Raw genomic sequence first — 25,655 nt, 5'->3', positions numbered from 1 at the left:
ACATGCCCCATTCCCAAGTCCCACAGTGGGACACCTATGATCTTTTCATGGATGATGTCAGAGTTTCATAGGTCTGTTTTCTGATAGACCCAGAGTGCCATGCCCTGTTATCTAGAGCTAGAATGTACCCATGGCATTTCCACAAAAGGGAAACCAAGGTGTCCAGTTCAATTTCCATCTGTCCCTGAACCTTTCTCTAGCTATTTCTACCCCAAGAAAGGTGTCAGATCTGCAAAGTCACTGCTATACTTAGTGTTTTCTTCATCATCTTGCAACATTTGCAAGTCGTTTCTGAGTCACTGTCTCTCAAACAGGTCAGCACGTTGGGGCTCAGCTGGCAGAGTTAAACTGTTATCCCTGAACTAAACTAGGTAGTAAAGCTCTGCGCTAGCCCTGGGGAGTTCTCTCTCTCTTTTCTTTTCTCTTCTTTTCTTTTTTCTTTCCTTAAGAACAATAAGGAGTTACACATTTTATCCATCCAGAGGCACAGGTAATTTTGATAGCTGACAATATCTATTGATGACAAGATAGTCATTGAAGAAAATTAATAGAAAGGAGTGTAAGCAAATTCCTGTTTTTTTGTTTGGTTGTTTGTTTCTAAGTTAAGGTGGGCTGTGTAGTGTTGAGCTTGGCTGGCAGTCAGGGGCCCAGGATTCTAGCACCCACTCCACAGCAGCCCGGCTGAATGACATTTGTAATAATATTCTCCAGCTATGGAATGCTCATTCATTCCTAGGCAAGGTGCTGGTCACATTATCCAGTCACTAACTTTTTCAGTCATTGTTTTTCAATTTTCACAACAAACCCTCAAGGTAGGTTGCATTATACCTATTTTACAGGTGAGGACCTAGAGAGGCCCAGAGAAGGGAAGAGCTGAGTCCAAAGTCACATAGCTAGCAAGCCATAGAGCTGGAATTTGAACGTAGGACTAAAGGACTCCAAAGGTGCTGTTCTTTCTGCTGGTATCTCACTCAGCCTTTGAACTTTGGAAAGCACACACACCGTATGATAGGCTATTTGGGCTGCAGTTTCCTCGTCTGTAAAATGAATTGAGGAAATTGGATTGGCTGGTCTCTGAGGTCCTAATCGTATGGAAGATACTGTTTTTTCATTAATGACAACAACAATAACGGCTGGCACTTCTTGAATAGATGCCATGTGCCAGACACTGTTCTAAGTGCTTTTCATATATTATTATTCCTATTTTACAGATGAGGAAACTGAGGCAACTGGCGAACAGAGAGGTTTCCAAGCACCGTTGTGGCCTCTCAGCAGCAGCCTTGATTCCTGTCATCTAGGTGGGTGTAAGTGAAGAGCAAACTAGGGCAAATGGGTATCTGAATAGGAGATGAGGTCAGGATACTGAAGGTTGAGATGCAGCAGCTATACATCCCCCCAAACGTAATGAAAATGCATGGCTCCCCTCAGCTGGGTGAACGCTGATGGGTTGGAAAGTGTCCCTGAAGAAACTTAACTTCAGTGTTAGAAATTTCTCTAGGCTCCTAAATGCTGGTTTCAGGGATTTCTCAAGGTCTTGGAAAACCTCCCTGCCTTTTACTCCCTTTTTCCTCTCCTTTTTATTTCATTTCCTGAGGGGAATATATCAGAACATACAGGCATTCCTGAAAGAGCTTATACCCTATTTCTGGGGAATCTTCCAAGGTTATTTTTTGCCAGCTGGTGAGAGCAACACATACTAGGTAGCATTTTGGAAAAAATGTTAACACTTGTAATCTATTTTTCAAACTTTAATTTACTTGGGATACTGGAGATGTTATTCATTTTACTGCTTTGTAGAGAAATAAACTGGGTTCCAATTAGAATGAAACATAGAAAATGTTTTTCCAGGTAAGGGAAATACCATGGATGACCCAGCATTGACTTTTCTGCTGATCTGAGATAAAATGTTCAGTGTATGTCTTAAATATCTGTTGGCCCAATTCTGGATCCATTCATTTATTTCTCTGAAGTTATTGATGACTTAATAACTGGGTTATGAAAGGCCATCAATAAATGAGTAGAAATAAATGAGTTAGTCCACTGTGTGCCCTGCGTGTTCACTGGGGGCTGAGGATAAATGTGCCAAGGGAAGGCCAGCCTTTGCGGTCACCCTGGAACAGGGAAGGTATCCGATGAGGCAGCGCAGAGGGCAAGCCCCTGGGAGGGCCCAGATGGGCAGAGGACAGCAGGTAGCATCATTTTACCTGGCTTATTCTGTAGCAGTGATCAGATCACACCCAAGGACAATGGATATAAGCAGTCATCAGAAGAAGAATCTGGAACTTGGTGATAGTCTCTTTATTGCTAGCAATATGTCTTCTTTTTTTGAGTTCTTTGATGCCAGAGGGGCAGTGGCATCCATGTTGGAACAAGCAGAGGATCCAGAAACTGAAGACCAAGATTTGAGTTCTGACTTTCTACTGTCTACCATTTAATAATAATGATACACTCTCCAGATCTGAGCCTCATGTTTCACAGCTGTAAATGGGAACTGGAGATCCAAGGGCATTGAATGTTAGCTTTTATTTGCCCTTGCTACTTCTAAGAAGCAGACTGTTTGATATATGTGTAATTTCTGTTTCCTTGATTATCCTCCATTTCTGGGAAAATGTAAAAATGACTGGGGCATTTGATATCTTTCCTTTTTCTCCTTAAACAAGGGAATAGATCAGAAGTTGGGAAGTGGCTGAGCACGATAAGGAGTGAGTAGTTGTCTTTTTTTTTTTTTTTTTTTTTTTTTTGCGGTACACGGGCTTCTCACTGTTGTGGCCTCTCCCGTTGCGGGGCACAGGCTCCGGATGCGCAGGCTCAGCGGCCATGGCTCACGGGCCCAGCCGCTCCGCGGCATGTGGGATCTTCCCAGACCTGGGCACGAACCTGTGTCCCCTGCATTGGCAGACGGACTCTCAACCACTGCGCCACCAGGGAAGCCCAGTAGGGAGATTTTGATTAAGAGTGGTGTTATGGGCTGGTGACATCACAGACTAGTATGGACTAAGGACCCAGAATGATGTATGGACTTATTAACTTCCTCGAGAAAGAGTTCTTGGGTTTTCCTTAACTTTCCTTGAGTATTCAAAGAAAACATTGATCTTTGGCTTCTTTTCCCAGGTGGGAGTTGTCTGATGAGAAGACATTGTCATTTACCAGCTGAGATTCCTCAATCCTACCCACCAGGGAAGCCCAGTAGTTGTCTTTTAAGTGACCCCTCTAGCACCACCCTAGAGAGGGAGCAACAGGAAAATTAGGAAGGTACTCTTTGTTTTATGCTTATTTGGATCCCTGAAAGAAAACAAAGGCTCTGGCCAGAAATCTTTAAAAAACAGACGCTGAAGCAAGAGGGAATTGTTTGCTGTATTAACCTTAATGAAAAAGAACTAAGCAAATGTAAATACATTCCTCTATCAATATTTAAAGGAGGGGCCTTTGCTAAGTGAACCGGAGGAACTCTGCTCTGGGCTAGTCATATGGGATTGTTTCTCACTTCACGGGGATTCAATGGATTAAGAGAGAGAAGATTTTCCTATTTCTAAGATTTCATATTCAATACTAATGTCAGTGGAGGTTGTACAGAATGATGACAAAGACAGATAATTATCATAACAAATCTGCAGAGTTCCTTACGGGTTCCAGAGCACTTTTTCAAGTAGTCAGTGTGAATGGGATTTGACAGCAGTACTTTTGCCCTGCCATCTCCCAGTGTGGAATGTATTCATGTAATAATTTCAAGTTTATTGCCTTGATTTTCTGATTACCAAGGAGAAGACCGGATTCTCTGCCCCTAAAGAGAACGATTTCTAGATTCTGAAGAAGGGGGACATGATACAATTGAGAGTCAATAGGAAAATTTTTTCAAATTCATGTTTTAAAAGGTAAAATTAACTCTTAGCCTCCACATAGAGAGTATTTTATACAAATATTTTCACCTTCCTCACACTATGATAAATTCATAAACGTTCCCAAGAAGGTATAGTCACAAAATACATGCTTAGGGAGAAAGAATGAAGGAAACAACTAGATAAGGATGGGTAAAAATGCCAAGAGGAAACGTAGACATCACAGATACACTACCAGATGGGCTAAACTCATGGTTTAGCTACCAAAAAAAAAAAAAAGGTCTGCTTCAAATAACTTTGTCCGTACAAGAGATTCAAGTTAATCCAGGGAAAAATAAATTGTTTGGTTCAGGTAAATATAATATTTTGGTGAGTTAAAAATGTATGTTCGGGGCTTCCCTGGTGGCGCAGTGGTTGAGAGTCCGCCTGCCGATGCAGGGGACACAGGTTCGTGCCCCAGTCCGGGAGGATCCCACATGCCGCGGAGCGGCTGGGCCCGTGAGCCATGGCCGCTGAGCCTGCGCATCCGGAGCCTGTGCTCCGCAACGGGAGAGGCCACAACAGTGAGGGGCCCGCGTACCGCAAAAAAAAATGTATATTCACAAATTCTTTGGTACTTGTCCCTTTAAAAGATGGAGACTAATTTCCCTTCCTATTGAGTGTGGACGATATATAATGACTCATTTTTAATCAGTGGAATGGAGCAGAAGGGATGGTGATATACAAGGCTAGGTCATAAAAAAACATTGTGGTTTCCTCCTTTCTGTCTGTGTTGAACCACTTGAGGGAAGTTAGTTACCAAACTGTGAGGACCCAAGCCACTCTATGGAGAGATCCATGTGGTAAGCATCCGAGTCTCCCTGCCAATAGTCGGCAAGGCACTGAGGTCTCCTGCCAACATGGAAGTGAACCTTTCAGACCCAGTCAAGCCTTCAGGTGACATCTGGCGGACATCCTGACTGCAACGTCATGAGAGACCCTGAGCCAGAAACACTCAGCTAATTTGCTTTCAAATTCCTGACACTTAGAAACTGTGAGATAATAAACGTTTGTTATTTTAAGCCACTAAGTTTTGGGATAATTTGTTCAGCAGCAATAGAAGGCTGATACAATTACATATTGGAATTATAACTTCTAGATGTAAAAGGCACTGGAGTAGAAAATGCACCTTGGAACAAGAAGATCCTAGCTCATGCTGTTTCCCAGTGACAGTGCCCCAAACCACAAACACCATAGCGAAGATAAGGGTTCTACATTTAGGCTTGTGATTTGAGTATACAGTATTATATTTTTGTCTGAAAACAAACCAAAACAATGTTTCCCCCTACAAAACTACTTGCAAAACACATAATGGCTGGTAAGAATAACTGGTGTCATAAATACATGATAGAATTCAGATATTGGGCAACAGGCAGCAAAGGACAAATGAGGTAAGCCCTATATTCTCTTTTCTTTCTGCCCTTTCCCAACTGTAGTACAAGGAGCTAGAGTCCAAGCAGAGAACAATTCAAGCTGAGGGCAGCAGTCTCACTGAGTTGAAGAACTACAAATTGGAGATTGGGTGTTATTGAAGTGGCTGGAATTTTGTTGTTGTTGTTGTCTTGGGAAAGTTACTTTAATTCTTTGAACTTCAATTTCATCATTTATAAAATGGGGTTTATAATATGAATCTCGATTGGTCAAGGTAAAGATTAAATGTGATTTTACATACGGCACCTAACTGCTAAATTGAGGCTATCATCTTCCTGCACTTCCTCTTCCTCATTATTATTTCGTTTTCTAGAGCATGTAATTATAGAATCTGTAAATATAGATTCTATATTCTATTCCATATATATATATATATATATATATATATATATATATATGGAATTTAGTCTTAAGCAGTAAAAATGTAGTGGGGAGGGTGTATACTTTTGGGTGTATAAGCCGTAAGTAAAACCAAAATAAATTCAGTGTTGGCCAAGGGAAAACCCAAGATACTTGCTCTGAAATAGTCATTTTATTTTTCTCAAAGTACTGTTAGTTACAATAACATAAAAAAAAACCTTCATCTGGGTCAGGTCAATTTTAGAGTTTACTCTTCTATTTCTGAAATATTTGTTGGTATAGCACAGAATTTACATTCTGTGAGGCCAGCTCCAACAGCATGGGGACATAGTATGGAAAAATATTGATAATTGTTAGATCCGAGCTCTTGAACCTACTTATATTTCCAGCATTTAAGTATCAATTGTGCAGAAGAACACATACTTTTATTCTTCTCCAAATGAGCTCTTTCAGTTTCAAGGGTGTTTTAAGTTATGGTTTTCTGGGATTTGGCAAACAAGTCTTTGTTCACCTGACTCATACCCTCCATATTTTTACAGACACTTTGTTGTATCCCTTCTTAGTGGTAGTCGTTCTGCTGGAGAAATCGTAATTCTTTTTTTTTTTGCGGTACGCGGGCCTCTCACTGTTGTGGCCTCTCCCGTTGCGGAGCACAGGCTCCAGACGCGCAGGCTCAGTGGCCATGGCTCATGGGCCCAGCCGCTCCGCGGCATGTGGGATCCTCCCGCACCGGGGCACGAACCCGCGTCCCCTGCATCGGCAGGCGGACTCTCAACCACTGCGCCACCAGGGAAGCCCGCTGAAATCGTAATTCTTTTAATCTCCCTCTGCTCATTGAAGCTGCCCTTCTCTGGACCTTTCTCAGTTCCGCTTTGACTTTCTTGAGCTGTGGTGACCAGAACTTATCCACCCAGGTTACACACAAGCATAAATGACAACCAAAACCAGAATTCAATGAAGGGACTTCTCGAAGCAAAAATAAAAGTGGAAGTTAGCATTAAGAGAGCACATAGAGGAGCCAGCATAGTGTCCAAAATAAAATTATGTTAGAAAAGATGAAAATTAGCTTCACTGTAACAGTTGGCAGAGTCGGAAATGGAAGAAAAATGAGTTTTTAAAAAAGTTGATCCCATTACTTTTAAGTTCCAAACCTGCAAGTTTTTGCTGCCATCACACATAGAAGGAAATCAAAATCACCACCGTGGCCGGTGATCTGGCCCCTCTCGGTCCCTCCGAATCCACCTGCACTGGCTCCCACCTTGCCCACTGGGCTCCAGCCACACTGGCCTTCTTGCTGTGCATGGAGCGCACCATAACCCGCTGTGAGGCCAGGGCCTTCATCCTTGCAGTTCCCTCTGGCTGGACTGTTTCCCCCCAGAGCCCACATATACATCTCACTTCTGCACATCGTTCAGGACTCTGATCAAATGCCACTTCTTCAGAGAGGCCTGCCCTGGCCAGCCATAGCCTCTCCTCCATTGTTCTCCATCCTTGTACCTGCTCTACTGTTCCCATTCTCTAAACATATAGTATGTAGCTGTTTACCTTTTTGTTCCCAGTGTCCCCCATTAGAGCGTAAGCTCTGTGAGGGTGAAGACTTTGAATTGGTAACTGCTGCATCTTCCTCACACTTAGATTTGTGCCTGACATGGGTGGGTTGTATGAATGAATGAATGAATGAATGAACGAATAGACGCACGCGCACCAATTAAGAGTGGAAGTTCTAGAACCAGATTCTGGGTTTGAATTTCACTATGTGTCCTTTGGTACGTTACTTAACTTCTCTGTATACAGTTTCCTTATTTAAAATATAAGTATAATAACTACCCATTCATAGGTTTATCTTGGAAGATAAATGAGTTAACACAGATAAAGTGCTTAGAACAGGGTTAATAACAAGAGTCAGTACTCCACAAATATTAGGATGATCACGAAAAAGGGCAAGAAGGGAAAAAGAGAAGCAATCGTGGCAGCCCTTCTTGGGTAGCGGGAATTTTCTATTGAAAGATTAAGGGGGGCGTGGCGCTCCAGCAAGTCTCACCTTTGTAATGCTGGGCTGCCAAGGACACAGAATCAATTACAAGGACAACTTCTTGTTGGGGCGAGGGTGGGGTGGTGGAATTTTGTCTGAGGGTTGTTTTTTTTTTTTTTACATTTAAGAGACATAAAATCACAACTGCGATACCTTCCATTTCTCAAAGTGGCACATTTGCATAGACTATATATTTAAAGTTTAATACTTGCTTGTGGAACATTCTTTTTAAAGCTTCTGGGTCTGGTATGAGTAAGAGTGTAACACCATTCACACTTTCAAGGTATTACAAGGCAAAAAGGAAAATCGTGACATTGCTGGTTAGTCACAGCCACAAGTTCATATTACCCAAAGGTTATTTTACTCTCCAGAAACAGAGAAAAAGGAAATTCCTTCAAAAATATGTACATGTCGGGCTTCCCTGGTGGCGCAATGGTTGAGAGTCCGCCTGCCGATGCAGGGGACACGGGTTCGTGCCCCGGTCCGGGAGGATCCCACATGCCGCGGAGCGGCTGCGCCCGTGAGCCATGGCCGCTGAGCCTGCGCGTCCGGAGCCTGTGCTCCGCAACGGGAGAGGCCACAACAGTGAGAGGCCCGCGTATCGCAAAAAAAAAAAAAAAAAAAAAAAAGTATATGTCATTACATATGCTTATTATTGATTTTGAGAGTATATGATCAGTAATTGCCACAATTATCTGAAAGTTTTAGCTTTGGGCAAGTAAGAGTAAGGTCTTTTTTTCAGAAGTTGACCAGTGCAAAGATTATCCTATTTGTTAATGTAAGACCAATTTAATAAGTGCAAGCTGAGTGGAAAAATGCAATCCTCCTAAGAATTAGGTTTCTGGTCTTTAGTCAGAGCAACAGGTGTTGATAATAAGCGAAGAGTTGTCAGGCAAAATGAGGGCCGACAGGTTCTTGACACATAGTTTGGAAAGTACCAAAAAACCCCCTCTGTCCAGGTCAAGTGGCAGCTGCATGGACGCTGTGGTTTGTTACTTCTGGCCTGAGCCCACCATTTCCTGTACTTGACATTGAACATAAGAATTATTCCAAGGGTAGAAAAAGCCTTTTTCTGAAACGTAGTTACCTCGGTAGTCAACCATCATGAATAAGAACACTTCCAGGACACTTTTAAAAAACAATAGCGGCAGAAGACTAGTAGGAACCATGTAAATTATACCAGGGTTAGTTAGATAACTCTTTATGTGTCCTCTACAGGAAGCCCCAAGCAAGAAATTGTGGCCTGTGAACTTCTGTACAGCTTGAGGACAGAGTATAATTTTCCCCTCTAATTATAGTAATTTAGTATATTACTGGTTATCATTTCCTTTTTCCCCCCCTTTGGTTACCAGAAAGCTTACTTGTGGTTCAACTTTAGCAAGTACATAGGACCTTATGATCTGTTTACTCATGATTCTTTTTACTCCTCTGGTTTTGTTTCTGCTTTCATTAGTTTTTTTAACTGAGTTTTAAAGTTCTTAAAAAATATTTTACTATTATCATATGTGGTGATGTAAGCTGCTTCATCAAATCCTTCACGAGATAAGATGGTTTTAATGAAATTAAGTTAGGTAGTTTTCATAAATATAATTCTAACAACCTGGAGAAGTAGACACTATTATCATTCACGTTTTACAGTTAGGAAAATTGCGATTCAAAGATGTAAAAAACTTGCCCAAGATCCAAATACCACGTAGTTTTCATTGTACTATGTTGTACTATCTCATTTCTCTAATAACAACAACAACAAAAATACTTTCTACTGGTTTAAGTATCTTCAGGTAAGAGTAATTACTAAATTGACAATGGTATGAATGAGCTAAAATAAAGTACATTTAAATTACAAAAGAAAAAAGTTAAGCTAGCAGGTAACCTTACCAATAATTATATGTAATTGTAAAATATTAGGCAGTTAGAGGAAGATGAAGAATTTTCTTTGATGAATTTTCTTATTCTATCACTTTTCTTTTAAAGAAAAAGATATGAGAAGGACAAAATTTAGATAAAAGTTCTCCGTGAAAGTAGAAGAATGGATTAGTTGATCTATATGAGATAAAATGCTTTGTGAAAATCTGTACCAGCCCTTCCTAAGGACTCATTACAGCCCACCAGTGTAAGGAGATGGACGGGCTTTGATCTCCTTTCGAAGGTCACCACTCTGGCCCTAATCCCAGTACGCTGACACCCTGCTGGGCTCAGTCCTGCAGTTAAGTGTCTTTCCTGGGCAATAAAGTCTGTGAAAACAGCACCAGCATGGGCTTGGAACACATGTGACAAAAATATTCAAAGTACATATGAGCCAGGATCATTGCCAACTTCATTTTCCAGCCCTTTGTGTAGAGCATAGGATCCTTCCCTCTTTACGTGAACCAGGAAAGCAGCAGCATCTTGCCTGGCGGCACTAACCAGCTGTGCCTCACTGATGGGACTGCAGGAAAAAAACCCATGAAATAAAAGAGAGGTGGATCCTCTTCAGATCCAGATATGATCAGGACACAATTCATTAAGCAGCACCTCTTATTTAAGGTGTTATTCTATCGTGTCTGTCTACCTGCAATTTCAGCAAGAGGTGCAACATTTCTACACAATTGTTTGCTTTAAGTACTGAGTTAAAAATGACCAAAGCAAAATTGCCAATGACAGGTTTTACTCTGATGTTAGATTCAAGTCCAGAGTTTGTGGAGACTACACTTCCCTTACTCAAGGTGATAGCACGTTGTTCTGAATAATTTTCCCTAAGGATTTTCAGGCTGTGCTTTTGCAGATTTTCAGTGTTTCTGTATTTCTGTATACCTGGACCTGGTAAATGAGAAATCATGCAGGAGAAGCAGGCCCATCTGTTGTGTGCCCAACATGCATCGAACATGCATCAAGTACATTTCACTGAGATGACGGCGCTAGCAAGTTGCTGGGCAGGGATCTGAACTCCAGGCTGCCTGATTCCAAGAGCTGTGCTCTTGCTCGTACACTGCAGTTTCCAGGCTTCCTGCAGCCACAAAGAAGGCACGAGTGTATGCTAGTTCTAAGCACTCTAGAGGTTACGCAAAGGTTATCAACACCCTGAATTCCTGCGCATTTTATAGTCATCTGATTTATTTTATCTGCGGGGCCAGCCCCCTTTAGAATGAGCCTCCTGGCTACGGAACACAAGATCTCATATCGCTGTACTCTAGGCATCGGCTTCTTTGACTTGCCTGGTGTGAAGAGGGCTCCTTTTGATCCTCATCCGGGTCCACACCAACCCTGTTAAAGAGAACAGAGAACTGGTAAGGGCCTTGCTGCTGATGAAATGACACAGCCTCTTGGGTCAGGTCACGTGAACCAAAGACAATAGGAATCAGACGAAAGGTTTAGCAGAAAACCCTCCTACCTCTCCCTGAATCAAAAGAACTTCAAATAGATGTATGGCAAGAGGAGAACTTGTACAGCTGGGCCTCTGCACAGCTGGTGAGATCGGGCACCAACAGCTGTTCCCTGCTGCTGTCTTTCCCAGCAAGAGCAGAAGCCTGAGAACCTGGGGCGGGAGCGCTCAGGAAAAGACCTCCATGGCCCCCAAAACAGGGATCCTAGAAGGAAGGCCACCTGTTCTTCCTGCAGGACTCACTGACAAAACTGCTCTGGGAATGTGGTGGCCCAGGCTGCAGCAGGCTCCCCAGGACAGAAGAAAAACAGATCCTTTGTCCAGATGCTCATGGAGGCTGGCAGTAGGGAGGATCCAGGTTTGTGGGACCTGAGACTTATACAATTTGGGGGGCTCTCTTTAGGCAAATTAATACAAAAATACAAATACAAAATTAGGGATGAAAGTGACTCTTTAAAGAGAAAGAGAAAATAAATTATAACACATTTTATAATTTTAAAATCTGGCAAATGCAACAGACATCTCAACATCTATAAAATACATAATATTCTAATTAATTTACTGCCTGACATACCTCTAAAATAACTTTTTCCTCCTAAGTTTTGCCTGCATACTTTGTTACTCTCTTTATATGATATAATGATTTTGTGTAAGAGAGTATAGGAGGGGGCTTCCCTGGTGGTTCAGTGGTTGAGAGTCCGCCTGCCGATGAAGGGGACACGGGTTCGTGCCCCGGTCTGGGAAGATCCCACATGCCGCAGAGCGGCTGGGCCCGTGAGCCATGGCCGCTGAGCCTGTGCATCCGGAGCCTGTGCTCCGCAACGGGAGAGGCCACAATAGTGAGAGGCCCGCGTACCGCAAAAAAAAAAAAGAAAAAGAAAAAAATAGAGAGAGAATAGGAGGACAAGGTAGTCTCTCCTCTAGCAGAGTCATCACAATTATTAATAATTGGGAGGCATTAAAACATGGTTCCTTACACACACAGACATGCTTGCTGTGTGCAGTACTGCTAAAGGTTTATACCCCGAAAAGACAAGATTTCTGATAAATTTCACTTCATGCAATTCTCATCAACAATACCCAGTACGCTTATCAGTGTATACGCTGCATCACTGAATGTATGTATTCCTGAATTTCCGTTTTGACAGGGCATCAATGAGAACAGAATCCTCCACTTTGAATTGTACACATCTCATGACTGGAAGAATTTTCCACAGACTAGCTTCTGGCTCAGTGCATTTGAAGCCTTGTTTTTCCTCCACTACCCCCAGACTTGTGAAGCCAGTCACCATAGGACATGTTCATCTTCCATCCAGCCTCGTGACACGCTTCCTGTAAGCCGTCGCTGCAGGAGGCTGGCCAGCAGTGACTTGCCCTTGCACAGAAGTGACTGCAGACCACACAGCCTCATCCCACTAAATACAATCTAAATGCGCTCCCAATTCGGCTTCCCCTTGGTCGGACCCCACAGCTGCCCAGGGCCACTCCAGAGCCATCTGACCAGGCGAGAAGCATGACGGAGGGGAAACTGTAGCACAAAGAAACAGTGATCAAACCCAACAGTGGTTAAAATATATTCCTTTTGCAAATCTTACGAAAACATAGGACCATGGGAACGCAATGCTGCGGCTCTTCCCAGGGCCTTGGAAGGGCCGGAGCGTGTGAGGGCCTGGAGCTTGAACTTCCTCTGCTCTGGAGGGTGGGCCTCTGCCTGTGGTGGGCGGCATGGGGGTGCAGCTCAGGGCCTCAGCCACCTGGCTGGGGCTCCGCCAGAGCCTTTCCTGAGAACGTCACAATTTCTAGAGCTTTAGCATCTTTCCTTCCACTCCGGCCCCTGTAAACACTTCTGCAGTGCCCTTGTTCTGGTCCCTAGATGTGGGGAGGGGAGGCAGGTTAGAAGCTACCAGGCCTGCAGATGTGTTAGCCTGTGAAAGGAAAGCCACTGGTGGAGAGGTGGCTTGTTTAAAATACCTCTGATTCTTCAAAAATTAGTGTCCTCTGGGCATGAATAGCCCCTTTTCTCTAACCGAGAGGGTGAAATGCGTGGCTATTTATTGTTTGCTGAACGTTTTGGCCTTCAGGTAACTAGAAAGGGCCTCTGCTGGGGACTAACCTTTGATTTTCTTAGAGTAGAAAGAGCTATTTGATCTATTTCGTTGAAGTTGGAGGGAGAGAAGGACAGGACAGGGTAGGGGGGGAAAGGGGGTCAGGAAGGAGAAAGGAGGAGGGGGAAGGAAAGAGAAGAGAGAAGGGAGGGAGGGGGCAGTGTAGGGATGGGGGGAGGAAGGAGGGGCAGGGGGGAGAGGACTGGGAGAGTTGAAGGGGGGAGGTGGGGAGGATAGACAAGAAGAGAGGGGGAGGGAAAGGAGGAAAGGGTAGGGGAGAGAGAATGGAGGGGAGTTAAGGCCCAGCCTCTCAAGGTGGGTCTAGGCAGTGACCTTGGGGTATGGGTGGCCTGAGTCCAACCTCTGTGAATAGTGGGGTCCCAGTTGGAGGCACCCTGGCCCCCTTTCTCGTGGGGCTGGGCCACCTTCAAGCCTCTGGTGGATCTGAGCTCTCTGGCGGACGCTGGGAGCCCCTAGGAGCCTTTATTATTGAGCCCTAACCCCTTTCCCAACACCAGAAGTTACAGGCACCCATGCAGGCTGTGAATTGAACTGAGGGTCCTGAAGTTCCCACTGCTGCATTTGCTTAGGGCCTTTTTTTTTTTTTTTTTTTTTTTAGTTCTCTGTCTAAAAAACTAGAGAGAACAGAAATCAAATTTCACAAGAAACCCAACATTTAAAGTTTGAGGCAGCACTGAGGCCTTTCTCCCCAGCAGCAGTCATAGCAGACATTTCTAGTTTCAATTATTGTAGAAGCCAGATGGAGCGGAGGAACGGTAGCAGTGGATTAAGTGCTTCAGTTTAATGTGGGACTCGGTGAAAAGCATCTCAGGGGCCCGAGAGATCGGCTGTTTTCCTCGGAGCAAGAATACATCTCCTCCCTCCTGCCGTTTCAGGGAAGCTCAGGGTCTGCTCCTGGGGCCAGGCCTGCAGCCCTCTTGCCTAGAGCAGACTAAACATCTCAAGAGGCTTGAAGAAAGAGAGACTGCATGTGAGTTATTCCCTCCTGGGGCAGCGGTGGGGAACAAAGCAGATGTGGTCCCTGCCTTCACAGGGCATAATGGTTAGGTACGTTTAATTAGAAAAATCTGAAAAGTTTCTTATAATTGTTTTGGTTTTATTTTTTTAATTAATTTTTATTGGAGTATAGTTGCTTTACAATGTCATGTTAGTTTCTACTGTACAGCAAAGTGAATCAGCCATACATATGCATATATCCCCTCCCTTTTGGATTTCCTTCCCATTTAAGTCACCAAAGTGCATCAAGTAGAGTTCCCTGTGCTGTACAGTAGGTTCTCATTAGATCTCTACTTTATACATAGTATGAATAGTGTATATGTGTCAATCCCAATCTCCCAATTCCTCCCACCCCCCCCTTCCTCCCTTAACCCCTTGGTATCCATACATTTGTTCTCTATGCTATTATAATTGAGGTGCTATGAAGGAAATGCACCTAAGAATGACACCTTCTTTCTCTTATGATTTTGCCTGCTTTTCATAGCAATCTTGCTAAAATGTATTACCTGGCCCCCTGCTTCCTTAAACAGAGTGTGATGGGGCTACTCGGAACTTTACTGGAGGTTTCAGTATCACCACTGGCCCCATAAAATCTAACACTCACTTGTTATAATGATTTCCAAGAGGTATGTGAACCTCTTTATGCCCGTATTAAATGGTCCCTGGCTACTATTCTTTTTCTTTTTGAAATTCTTGTATCTGCCATTTAGATTGCCTTGATTTTCTACCTGCAACAATATGTTAGAATATTGTCTCTATGCTTGCCCCCTACTTTTTTTTTTTAACATCTTTATTTGAGTATAATTGCTTTACAATGGTGTGTTAGTTTCTGCTCTATAACAAAGTGAATCAGTTATACATATACATATGTTCCCATATCCCTTCCCTCTTGCATCTCCCTCCTTCCCACCCTCCCTATCCCACCCCTTTAGGTGGTCACAAAGCACCGAGCTGATCTCCCTGTGCTATGTGGCTGCTTCCCACTAGCTATCTATTTTACATTTGGTAGTGTATATATGTCCATACCACTCTCTCACTTTGTCACAGCTTACCCTTCCTCCTCCTCTTGTCCTCAGGTCCATTCTTATGTCTTTATTTCTGTCCTGCCCCTAGGTTCTTCAGAACCTTTTTTTTTTTTTTAGATTCCATATATATGTGTTAGCATACGGTATTTGTTTTTCTCTTTCTGACTTACTTCACTCTGTATGACAGACTCTAGCTCCATTCACCTCACTGCAAATAACTCAATTTCATTTCTTTTTATGGCTGAGTAATATTCCATTGTATATATGTGCCACATCTTCTTTATCCATTCATCTGTTGATGGACACTTATGTTGCTTCCATGTCCTGGCTATTGTAAATAGAGCTGCAATGAATGTTGTGGTACATGACTTTTTTTTTTTTTTTTTTTGCGGTACGCGGGCCTCTCACTGTTGTGGCCTCTCCCGTTGCGGAGCACAGGCTCCGGACGTGCAGGCTCAGCGGCCACGGCTCTTGGGCCCAGCCGCTCCGCAGCATGTGGGATCTTCCTGGACCGGGGCACGAACCTGTGTCCCCTGCACCGGCAGGCGGACTCTCAACCACTGCGCCACCAGGGAAGCCCCATGATTCTTTTTGAATTATGGCTTTCTCAGGGAATATGCCTGAGATATTGGGATTGCTGGGTCGTATGGTAGTTCTATTTTTAGTTTTTCAAGGAACCTCCATACTGTTCTCCATAGTGGCTGTATCAATTTTCATTCCCACCAGCAGTGCAAGAGGGTTCCCTTTTCTCCACACCCTCTCCAGCATTTATTGTTTGTAGACTTTTTGATGATGGCCATTTTGACTGGTGTGAGGTGATACCTCATTGTAGTTTTGATTTGCATTTCTTTAATGATTAATGATGTTGAGCACCCTTTCATGTGTTTGTTGGCAGTCTGCATACCTTCTTTGGAGAAATGTCTGTTTAGGTCTTCTGCCCATTTTTGGATTGGCACCCCCTACTTTTTAATTTAGTGTGGGACCGATAGCCTGAGAGTCAAATTTAGTACATGTTTTTTCTTTTCAAGTTTATAATACACACACAGATACGTAACAAAATAATACAATTGAAACATTACAGAAGGGCTTACAAGACAACACAGTAGTCTCCTGCCACACCCTGCACACCCACATACCGACTCCCCTCCTCTGAGGGCAATTTTCTGCCTTTTCTCCACTGTGATGTATAAACTGGCATCAGCATGCATGGCACATTCACACAGCATCCCCAGGGTTAAGCAAACATGCCAGCTGCGTCTGTGTCTCTTACTCTCCTCTTCAAGAAAGCAAGTCAGAGTGTGAAAGTAACCCCCTAAAGGGTTAACCTTGAATCCACTCACTTTTATGCATAAGAGATCATTTACACACTGTGGGTTCTTGAGAGATTATTAGAAAGAAGACACAATGAACCCTGGCATGTGGCACCACAGGTGTAGACATACAGCAGCTCCCAGGTGAGATCACAGGTGTATGGGATGAAGTGCACCCTCCTTAGGTGTTATCCAAGGCTCTTCAGCACCTTTCCCACAGCCTCGTACCACCCTTTCTGCTCATCTGATCTAGACGCAGTGTTCCAGGGCTGGCAAATGGACCTGTCCTTGTTTCTGAGCCTCAGTACCCAACTGGGCCCCTGAGCTCTGGTCCTGCCTGGATCAGTGCCTCTTCCATCAACTGAATCCCCTCTCTCCAAACTCTAGTTGGTGGTTGGGCCATGCTGGCCATCACTGGCCATCTGTGATGCCCCGCCTCCTATCCTGAAATTCCCTCTCCTGCCCTTCCTCTTCTGATCACCACCGTGGACCATGCATTTTGTTGCCCTGACTTGGTTCAGATGCCCCATCACTTAAAGTGTTCACTGACTTGGATGGCAAGCAGCCATACACCTTCGACTCTGTTCTCTGCTCCCCACAGAACCCCTTCCAGGGTGTCTGTGATTGTCCTGCTGTGTCCCTAGCCCACCCTGTGTTCACCTCTTCGGTGCCAGCCAGACGAGTGGGGCTAGCCAGGGCTCTTCAGGATATGCCAGCCCTGGCTGGAATCCCGGGACTCAGGACCACCCTGTGGTTGTTGAGGGGTGAGAGAAACCCCGCTGTGAAGAGCCTGCCACTACTGTGTGACCTGCATCGCTCACGGCCTTGGTTTCCGTGTTAGTACAGTGGGAATAATGACAGGACCTGCTTCCTATAGTTGTGGCGAGGATTAAATGAGAAAATACTTGTAAAGTGTTAGCTTAGGGCCTGGTACCCACTGAGCTCTCAAGACACCTTAGCAGCTATTGTCCATGTTACCATTTTTATTATTATCAGTACTTTTTAAAAAATCAATGGGGCCAGAGCTCAGTACTGCCATGCTCACTGCTCAACCCTTCTAGTCCCTGGTTCTGCATTGGGCAACCCTCAGGTATAAACTAACAGTTACAGCTGAGCCATAGGGAGTGGCCAGTGCACAGCAGGAATTTCCAGTTTCACAGTAAGACATCATTTCTATTTACAGAGGGCCAAGCTTCCCAGATTGGAATTCATTTACAATTTACTGGTAGGCTAGGGAGGTAAGAGGGCAACAAAGAAGGAAAGGAAGGTGTCTAGAGAGCAAGGGGAAGGAAGGAAAGCATAGAACTGAGCAGAAAGAGAGCAAAGAGAAGGCAGGTGCAAAGGAAACAGTATCTTACTATAAAGAATAGGTACAGGTGGTGGATAAATAACCACAAAGGTGCGTGCAACTTTAGAAAGGCAGGCCAAGGGTGGGTGGAGGAACAACTGCACAGCCCAGGAAAATCTCTAAAAATATAGAGAATTGAAGAGCCAGTAAAGGATTAAAAAGCAATTAAAGAGCCTGGTTAAAATTTTATACCATGTTTTGCATTTTTGATGTACCTTTTAATTTTAAACAAGTCGAGGGCCGCCTCTGTGGTATTCAGATGAAAATGAAAACGAGCTTTGCACATATTCCCAGCTGTGCCCTCCAATGCCTCACTCCGGGTTCCTCATTTATGGCGAGCAGCCAGCGCCGTTTTCAGAGCCAAACACAACTCTGTGCACCATCGTGCACCTCATCGTGCCCCTCAACTCCATGGCACCTCCATTCTTTGGTGAGTTTTATTAGACCTATTAAAGTCTCAGGATGCTCCCATAACCAACCACAGCAAAAAGAATGCTCCAAAGTTAGGGGTTTTCATAGAGGGGAAGCAAGGTAAGTAACTAACAAAAGGCTCGCTTTTCCCATTAAAGCCAACAAAATCCATTCTGATCCTTATCACTTAGCACCTCCGGAAAGGGAGTGAAATATTACCAGGGCTTAGTCTCATTGTGTGAATTCCAATAGTGTTACGTTAGGTTTGGTTCTTTTGACCCCTCCCCCCACCCCCCCACCCCCCACCCACCCCCCCGCTGACAGGGGCCAGGTGGTGAGGGAGGAGAAACCATTTCCTCTAAGAAGTGTAATTGATGGCTAAATGTAAAAAATGACATTTTCAGTAAGGGAAGAGCGACTGGATATTGAGTGCAATAAATACAGCAGGACAATGGAGGAGTCTGAAAGACACCCGCTGAGGTTGGCGGACTATTGTGTAGCCATGAGAACATCCCACAGGGGCCCAAATCCGGTACTTTACCCCATTTTCACCCTATATTATTTGAATAAATATTAGTGGGGCTTGTGTATGACCCAAATCAATCTAATATAATCACTCAAATATTTTAAATTTATTTTGGGGAATTAAGAAAATGGACTAACGTAATTGGAAAGACTCACCTCAGTTCATTTTGTAGTTTCGGCGTGGCACGGTAGTTAGATGAGTTAGGAGCCAGCAGCCAGGATGTATGGGTTCAAATCTCACTTCTATGATTTACTACACTTGTAACTTTGGGACAAATTACTTAATCTCTCTAAACCTCAGCTTTCTCAATTGTAAATGGGGATATATATATATATTAATGTAGGGGTTATTATAAGGATAAAATGAGTTAATACATATAAAGTGTGTAAAACATTGGCTGCCACTTAGGAAACACTCATGAAACATTAACTGATATTCTTGGTGAAATTAGCAAGAAACTGATGTACCCTAGATTGAGTGGTAAATAGGTTAAAGCCAAGAGTAGATTGTCTATAAATGATAGATGCTAAGCTATAAAGAGCAATGACAGGATTGCTGCCATCAATGACTCCAGATCTAACGGCAAAGACAGACATTGGAAGCAAAGAACTAGAGTACAGTGAGGTAGGCATTGTACACAGAATTATTGGAACACACAAACAAAGAGCCCAACCAAGATGGGTTCTGGAGGGATTGGGCACATTTCAAAGAGGAGCTGGGTAAAAAAAAAAAAAAAAAAAATCATCCCCAAACCATATTCCACAGCCAGGTTAATGAACTTTCATTCTCTGTACACTGCAATATAAATTGAAGAGTGTAATTCAACTAACTAATTGAATATTAGTTGGAGTTTAGAATAGTATTAAAATTTAAATAGCTTCATCAAGTTAAAACAACAAAAAAAACCCAAAAAAATAAAGAGGAGCTGGGTATTGAAAAGGGAGTATAGTGTATGTGCTTGACATTAAGATTTGATTGCTGAGGCATCCATTTCTAAAGACATCCATCTTCTGTAAACACATTGCCTGCTATATGATACAGTTCCTAGCATAACAACCAGACTAGGAATTAAGCTGCCCCACCCATAAAGTTCCCTCTTTCAGAAAGCCCTGGGTAACCCAGATGACTGACTGCTTGCGTGACCCAGGTTCTCCTTTCCCATCCTCAAATTCCTACTCTTATGCTTTAAATTAGCCAATAAAGAGTGAGCACCCGAAAACCTAGACACCCCACCCTCAGACCTAGTAAAGGCAGAGTCCCAGGTCCATTCTCTCTCTCCCCCCTGCCCCCATGACCTTGTTGTGTGGCCTCAGGGGTGCTGAGTACACTCTGTGAGCAATGAAACTTGTTCCTGAAAGTTCCCTGATGGTTTTTGGAAGTGTGTCATGCAATCATAACAAAAACCACAAGGGCTGGTCCAGCCAAAACATTGGCCCCAGTGGGAGAAATGTCTGTGGGGTCTCTCTACGAGGAATACGGGTGAGTGAGTGCCTCAGGCATTCCTAACTCAGAGCATCACTATCAATAGACTGGGACCCACACCACATGAGGATTTAATGAAAGAGAGGTTGGGAGAGTGTACTCCAGGCTGAGGGCACAGCATGGGCAAAAGGGCTAGAAATTGAAAAGAATGAAGTAGACTTAGGACATGGTAAATAATTGTGTGAGTAGATTGCGAGGGCTATGCATGTTGAGGTGGGCAGAATTGCTCTGGGTGAGATCAGAAAGTAATTTGAGGCCAAATTATAAAGGATCTTGAATGCTATGCTTATGAGAGTGTTTTTTGTTTTGTTCTGTTTTCCTGTAGGCAGTAGGAGTTGAAATAATTAGATTTATGTTCTAGAAAAACAACTGGTGGCAAAATTGTGATATTAAGAAACTGGAGGCATGGAAATCATTTAGTAGACGACTGCAAGAGTCCAGCCAAGAGTCTAAGCTAAGACACTGGTGGTGGAGAAGAGATGGATTTGAGAGATGTGTACATGGAGGGGCGGGGGGTGGTGGTGGTGGTATGTGATGGACTGACTGTGGAGGGAAGGAGAGGAAACTACCGAGATGATTCTGAGTTTTTAACTCAGCACACCTGAATGGTTCACCCCTCCTATTAACCATATACGGGAGGCGTATGTGTGGATTTTCTTTCTTTCTTTTTTTATAAAATTTTTATTGGCGTATAGTTGACTTACAATGTTGTGTTAGTTTCAGGTGTACAGCAAAGTGAATCATATATATATATATATATATATATATCCATTTTTTTTCAGATTCTTTTCCCATATAGGTTATTATAGAACATTGAGTACAGTTCCCTGTGGTACACAGTAGGTCCTTATTAGTTATCTATTTTATATATAGTAGTGTGTATATGTTAATCCCAATCTCCTAATTTATCACTTCCTCCCATATTTCTCCAAGGTCAGCCCGCTACATTCGTATCAGCTCAAGAAAAGTAGCCCCTCCTCCTTAAGAGTTTTAGCTATTTGCTTGTCTGAAGTGGAGGTTGAGACTAAATGGTAAAATCCAAGGAATAAGGGAGGGAAAATGGGTGTTTCAAGCCCAAGATCAGTGGACTGGGAATGTTCACGGAAGCTGGAGAAGGGTGTATCACAATCAGTATTTGAAGACAGTTTGGACATCTTATTTAAGAAACGCTACAGAGAGGCTAAGGAAAGAGGCTCAGGAGAGTAATTTATCATAGTCTTGAAGAGAGGTGAACATTTTCTGGATGAAGGCTGTGGCAATAGAGGTAGAAAAATTTCAGTATGGATTAACATCCGTTACATGAGACAGTACCACATGGGAATTACCCAAATGTAGACAATGTGGGCTCAGAATCAAGAAAAGCACCCCACCTCCCCATTTCTTGTTTGCTTTTAAGCAAAGAATGATGGATCATGTCAGAGGCGTGATAGTGAGTCCCTTGGTCAGCAACTGGTAGATGGTTTACACTTCTATCAGAAGACTGGGTTTAGAGCGAACAGTGGCATTGAATTTGAGGAGTGATAAGATAATATATCTGCCAATGAAGTGAAGGGAGAAAGGAAGGTTCCATAATTTAGGGACATGAAGCATTTGATATGACTGTGAACTCCATAGACAAGTAAGATACTGGTGAGTCTGGAGATGCTGCTGAGAGCAGAGCTGTCCCTCTGGGTTTCCACCAGTGCATGGACACCTGTCATCTGTTGGTCTCCTGCATGCTCTGCTAGATTATACTTTCCCACCCCTGGGACTTGGCTGATCACTAAATTGAAAATGGCTACATCAAGTGTCCACGTGACATTCCTGTCCTGGTGTCCTCTGGCTGCCCACATGATTTTTGTTTTTTTAGGAGATTATGGATGCGGAACAGATTCCTTGGGTCACTGTCAGGCTGATCAGACTAGAGAAGGGTCTGATGTCTCTTTAACTCTTTGCTGATACAGTTTACTAAAAATACTAGGTAACAGCTAACAAGGCATATAGCCTAATCATTAGGAGTTAGACACCCTGACAAGCTGGTCCCACCATTTACCTGTGTGGCTATAGGCAAGAAGCTGTGCCTCGCTTTCGCTTTCCATAAAATGGAATATGAATAGTAACTATCCATGGGGTTGTTGTGAGTTGGTGGATGTAAGGGGCTCAGCGCAGGACTTCACCAAGAAGTCCTCAGGAGTGGTAGCTGCTGTTATTGTTGTGTTTCTTGTTGATGTTATCCTTGCTGCTTAGGCCTTCTGGATAGAGATTTAACTGTGAGTGTCTCCGGCATGGGAGTTACGTTTCACCCTTCGTCACCTGGCCTTAAAGTCCCTTTTCCATGTAACTCCCGGTTCCAGCCGAGGCTTATTTACAGTGTAAACACTGAGAAGAGGAGGTGCTTTCTGGATGCATAGATGAGCCATTGGGCTTGTGTTTATAATCTCTGACAATTTAGAAATACATTTGGGAACATATAAGTATGCTGAAAACGTTATTTTCTTTGAAAAATAAACACCAATAAACAAGTACATGTCACAGACACAACCCAGATCTATATCCTATTCTTTAAGTTTGGCAAAACGTCCCTTGAGTTTGGAGTGTTTAGTTTTGCCAGGATGTAAGCTAATTTCAGGCTACAGATAAGAGTCAATTAGAAAGGGGACTAATTCCTTTTGACCTAAGCTGCAAGCGCACTGACACACTTTGGTGGGAAGACAGATGTAATAACTTAGCAAGGCATCTGGTCTTTCTTCCCTAAGGCTTCACTCTGGGTGCCCCGTCTGGGCAATTAGGGATTTATCAGAGCCAAGTGCTCATCCCCTTTCAAGAAAAGCCATCCTTTCAAGTGGATTAGCTTGTTTAAATTCTAGTGTGTTACCAGGTGAGGCGTCTTCTCAATGTCAAACTGAAGACGTTTTATGAGAAAAAAGAGAGACATTTTATTACCGGATATAAAGAGGTTGTAGGAGCCTGCTTTAAATGTTGGTGTGAAACCAAAAGTGGTTGAAAATAAATCCCAGACTGTCAGCTGTCTGAGTGAGAAGTGGAAAATTTAAAACTTGGAAACTGTTGTGGTTCCTTCACAGTCAAATAGCCTCCCATGGCAATACCAGAATTGCAACTCCTTCCCTCACTCCAAACCACCCCAGGCTCTAAGGAACTCAAGGTGGAACTGTGGCCTAATCCCTGCTCTCCAGGAAAGACCACACTTGGTATGTAGCCTTGGTCTAGAGGCCATCTCAGAGTAAGACTTCACACTGCTGTTCTCTGATGTGCTCAGACTTCAGTGGGAAGGAGCCTGGATGGAGATGTGTCCTCTTGATGCAAGGAGCATATTATCCCCATGAGAAATCACCCACAAAAATCAAGAATGGACTTTGACGATAAGGGGGAAATACATGAAACATACATTTAGGGAACCATTAAATTTCTTTAAGCAATAACCCAGGAGAAAAGTTGACCCAGCCAAAGTAGATGATGGCCAGGAGACATTTATGTGGAATGATGTCCTGGAAATTATCCTAAGAGGAGAACAACAAAGCTTTGCAATATTGATGGATGTTTACCTATAGTACAGCTGTTGCAGGAGGTATAATTCCAGTGGCTGGTTCTGAATTCTCCATCCAAAGTTGGCTTTACCTGTTGGTAGGGCAGGTAATCTACAATGTGTTTTGAGAAGGCTACCTCCCCAAATCGTGACCTTCTCTAACTTCTAATGCCTGAACTTCCTTAACATGAGATAAAGTGCTTCATTCCCAGTTGAAGATTAGACCTAAAGGCAAGGACTTGGTAGAGGCCATATTTGGACTTGTATTCACACAATGTACAAGTGACTGGATTAGGCTTATCCCTGAGAGCAGGAAGAGGTGAGAACAAAAGCCCAAAGGGCACCAAGGTATTGAGAGAGGGCATCATGGAACCTGGAAGTAAGGGTGGCAGAGTGTGAAAAGGCACCTGGAAATGTAAACTTAATAGTAGCAACTAATATATATTGAGTGCTTAAGGAGCGTTAGAATAAGCATTCGGTAATATTCCTGTTTTATCTAAAGCATATGGAGGTGGGGAAGAGGATCTTAAGTTATCATTGTAATACCATGTATTTTAATAATAAAAATTAAAAAAAGATTTATAACCCATTTCTTTAAGTTAGCCATTAAAAAGCACTTGCAACTGGGTCCTATAATAATTTTGCACCAGTAAATCTGTTGCTTCTGGCTGTCCATCACCAACATCCCGCAGATAGTACAGAATTATTAACCATGTGGACGTAAAACATGAAAAAATAGCCACAGAAAATTGTTTCACCAACACTAATAAATCACTAAAATTGAAATTAAAACAGCTTTGGGGTAAATAATGGTTGCCCAAATCATTACTTAAGCCCCAAATTGGAAGTAGATTGTGATCCATAATCTCTGCAAACAACTGAAATCTTATTCTCCTTTGGGGTGGTTAACACTTTTTAAGGCCATGTGATGCTATTAATAATTAATACTCAGCCTTCCGATATACATATTTAAATTTTTAATGAAAAAACTTCTTCCTTATCCTCAGAAGAGAGTTAAGTCAGAAATACCAGTCTCAATATAGCATTATAAATGAGTAAATGTCAATTTTAAAAGGGAAATTCACAGGAAGAGGTAATGGCTAAGCTAGGAAGCTGTTACTGCATGACTCATCAAAAAGAAGAAAATAATGTTAGTTTCTTGCAGAGAGGGAGTAAAGTAAATCGCTAGAAAAATAATGTTTTCTCTGGCCAAACCAGCTTCTATTAACCATGAGACTGAGGTGCATGCCTGCATGCAGGACTGTGTTAAAATGAAATGAAAATTTTAAACTTTAAAGTAAAAGAATTCATGGTTAATGCTAGAATTACACTGAAAACTGCACTTTGATTTCAGAATCAAAGGCTTAAAATCAGGGATGTGAATTGAGAATTGATGAAATGCCATTGGGAAGAAGTTATCTTAGAGCAGATGAGAAAGAGGAAGATGAGAAGAGTGAGTGAAAATCTGCTGTAAAACGGTTTCAGATTGTCGTGAAGACTACAGAAAGTGCCCAGCATGGACACAGAATTAGTGTCAACTTGGCAGAAAATGAAACAATGAGAGTTAAGTGAATGCTCATGGTGAATGCAACATTCAGGCTTTTTTAGCCTATCATTGCAGAAGATCGTGATGATAGCTTACACTTTTGTATAGGAGCTAGTATTTTTCCTAACACCACACTATCCAAGCCCTAAAAGGAAGTATCAGCTAGGACAGGAGGACTCTCTCATTCATTCCCACCTTCACTCACTTATTCATCCATTCATTCATGAAATCCTGGTTGAAGATATACCATGACCATTATTACACCCTAAGTTTGTGTTAAATCCAGATACATGCTCGAAATAT

At 42.9% G+C, this 25,655-nt stretch overlaps 1 protein-coding gene across 1 annotated transcript in view; it reads right to left on the bottom strand.

Moving 5' to 3' along the window:
- Positions 1 to 25,655, bottom strand: part of SLC9A9 (solute carrier family 9 member A9) — a 558,734-nt gene that overhangs the window by 107,913 nt on the left and 425,166 nt on the right. The window contains exon 13 of the mRNA XM_022582689.3: positions 10,893 to 10,941. Within this exon, the coding sequence (XP_022438397.1) occupies positions 10,893 to 10,941 (49 nt within the window). The remainder of the gene's footprint in view (positions 1 to 10,892; positions 10,942 to 25,655) is intronic.

Source organism: Delphinapterus leucas, chromosome 4, assembly GCF_059928025.1.
Source record: "Delphinapterus leucas isolate spDelLeu-1000000601 "Yukka" chromosome 4, BTC_Dleu_Yukka2, whole genome shotgun sequence".
Classification (NCBI taxonomy): Eukaryota; Metazoa; Chordata; class Mammalia; order Artiodactyla; family Monodontidae; genus Delphinapterus; species Delphinapterus leucas.
Note: the sequence above shows the minus strand (reverse complement) of the source record. Positions and strands in the feature narration are given on the sequence as shown.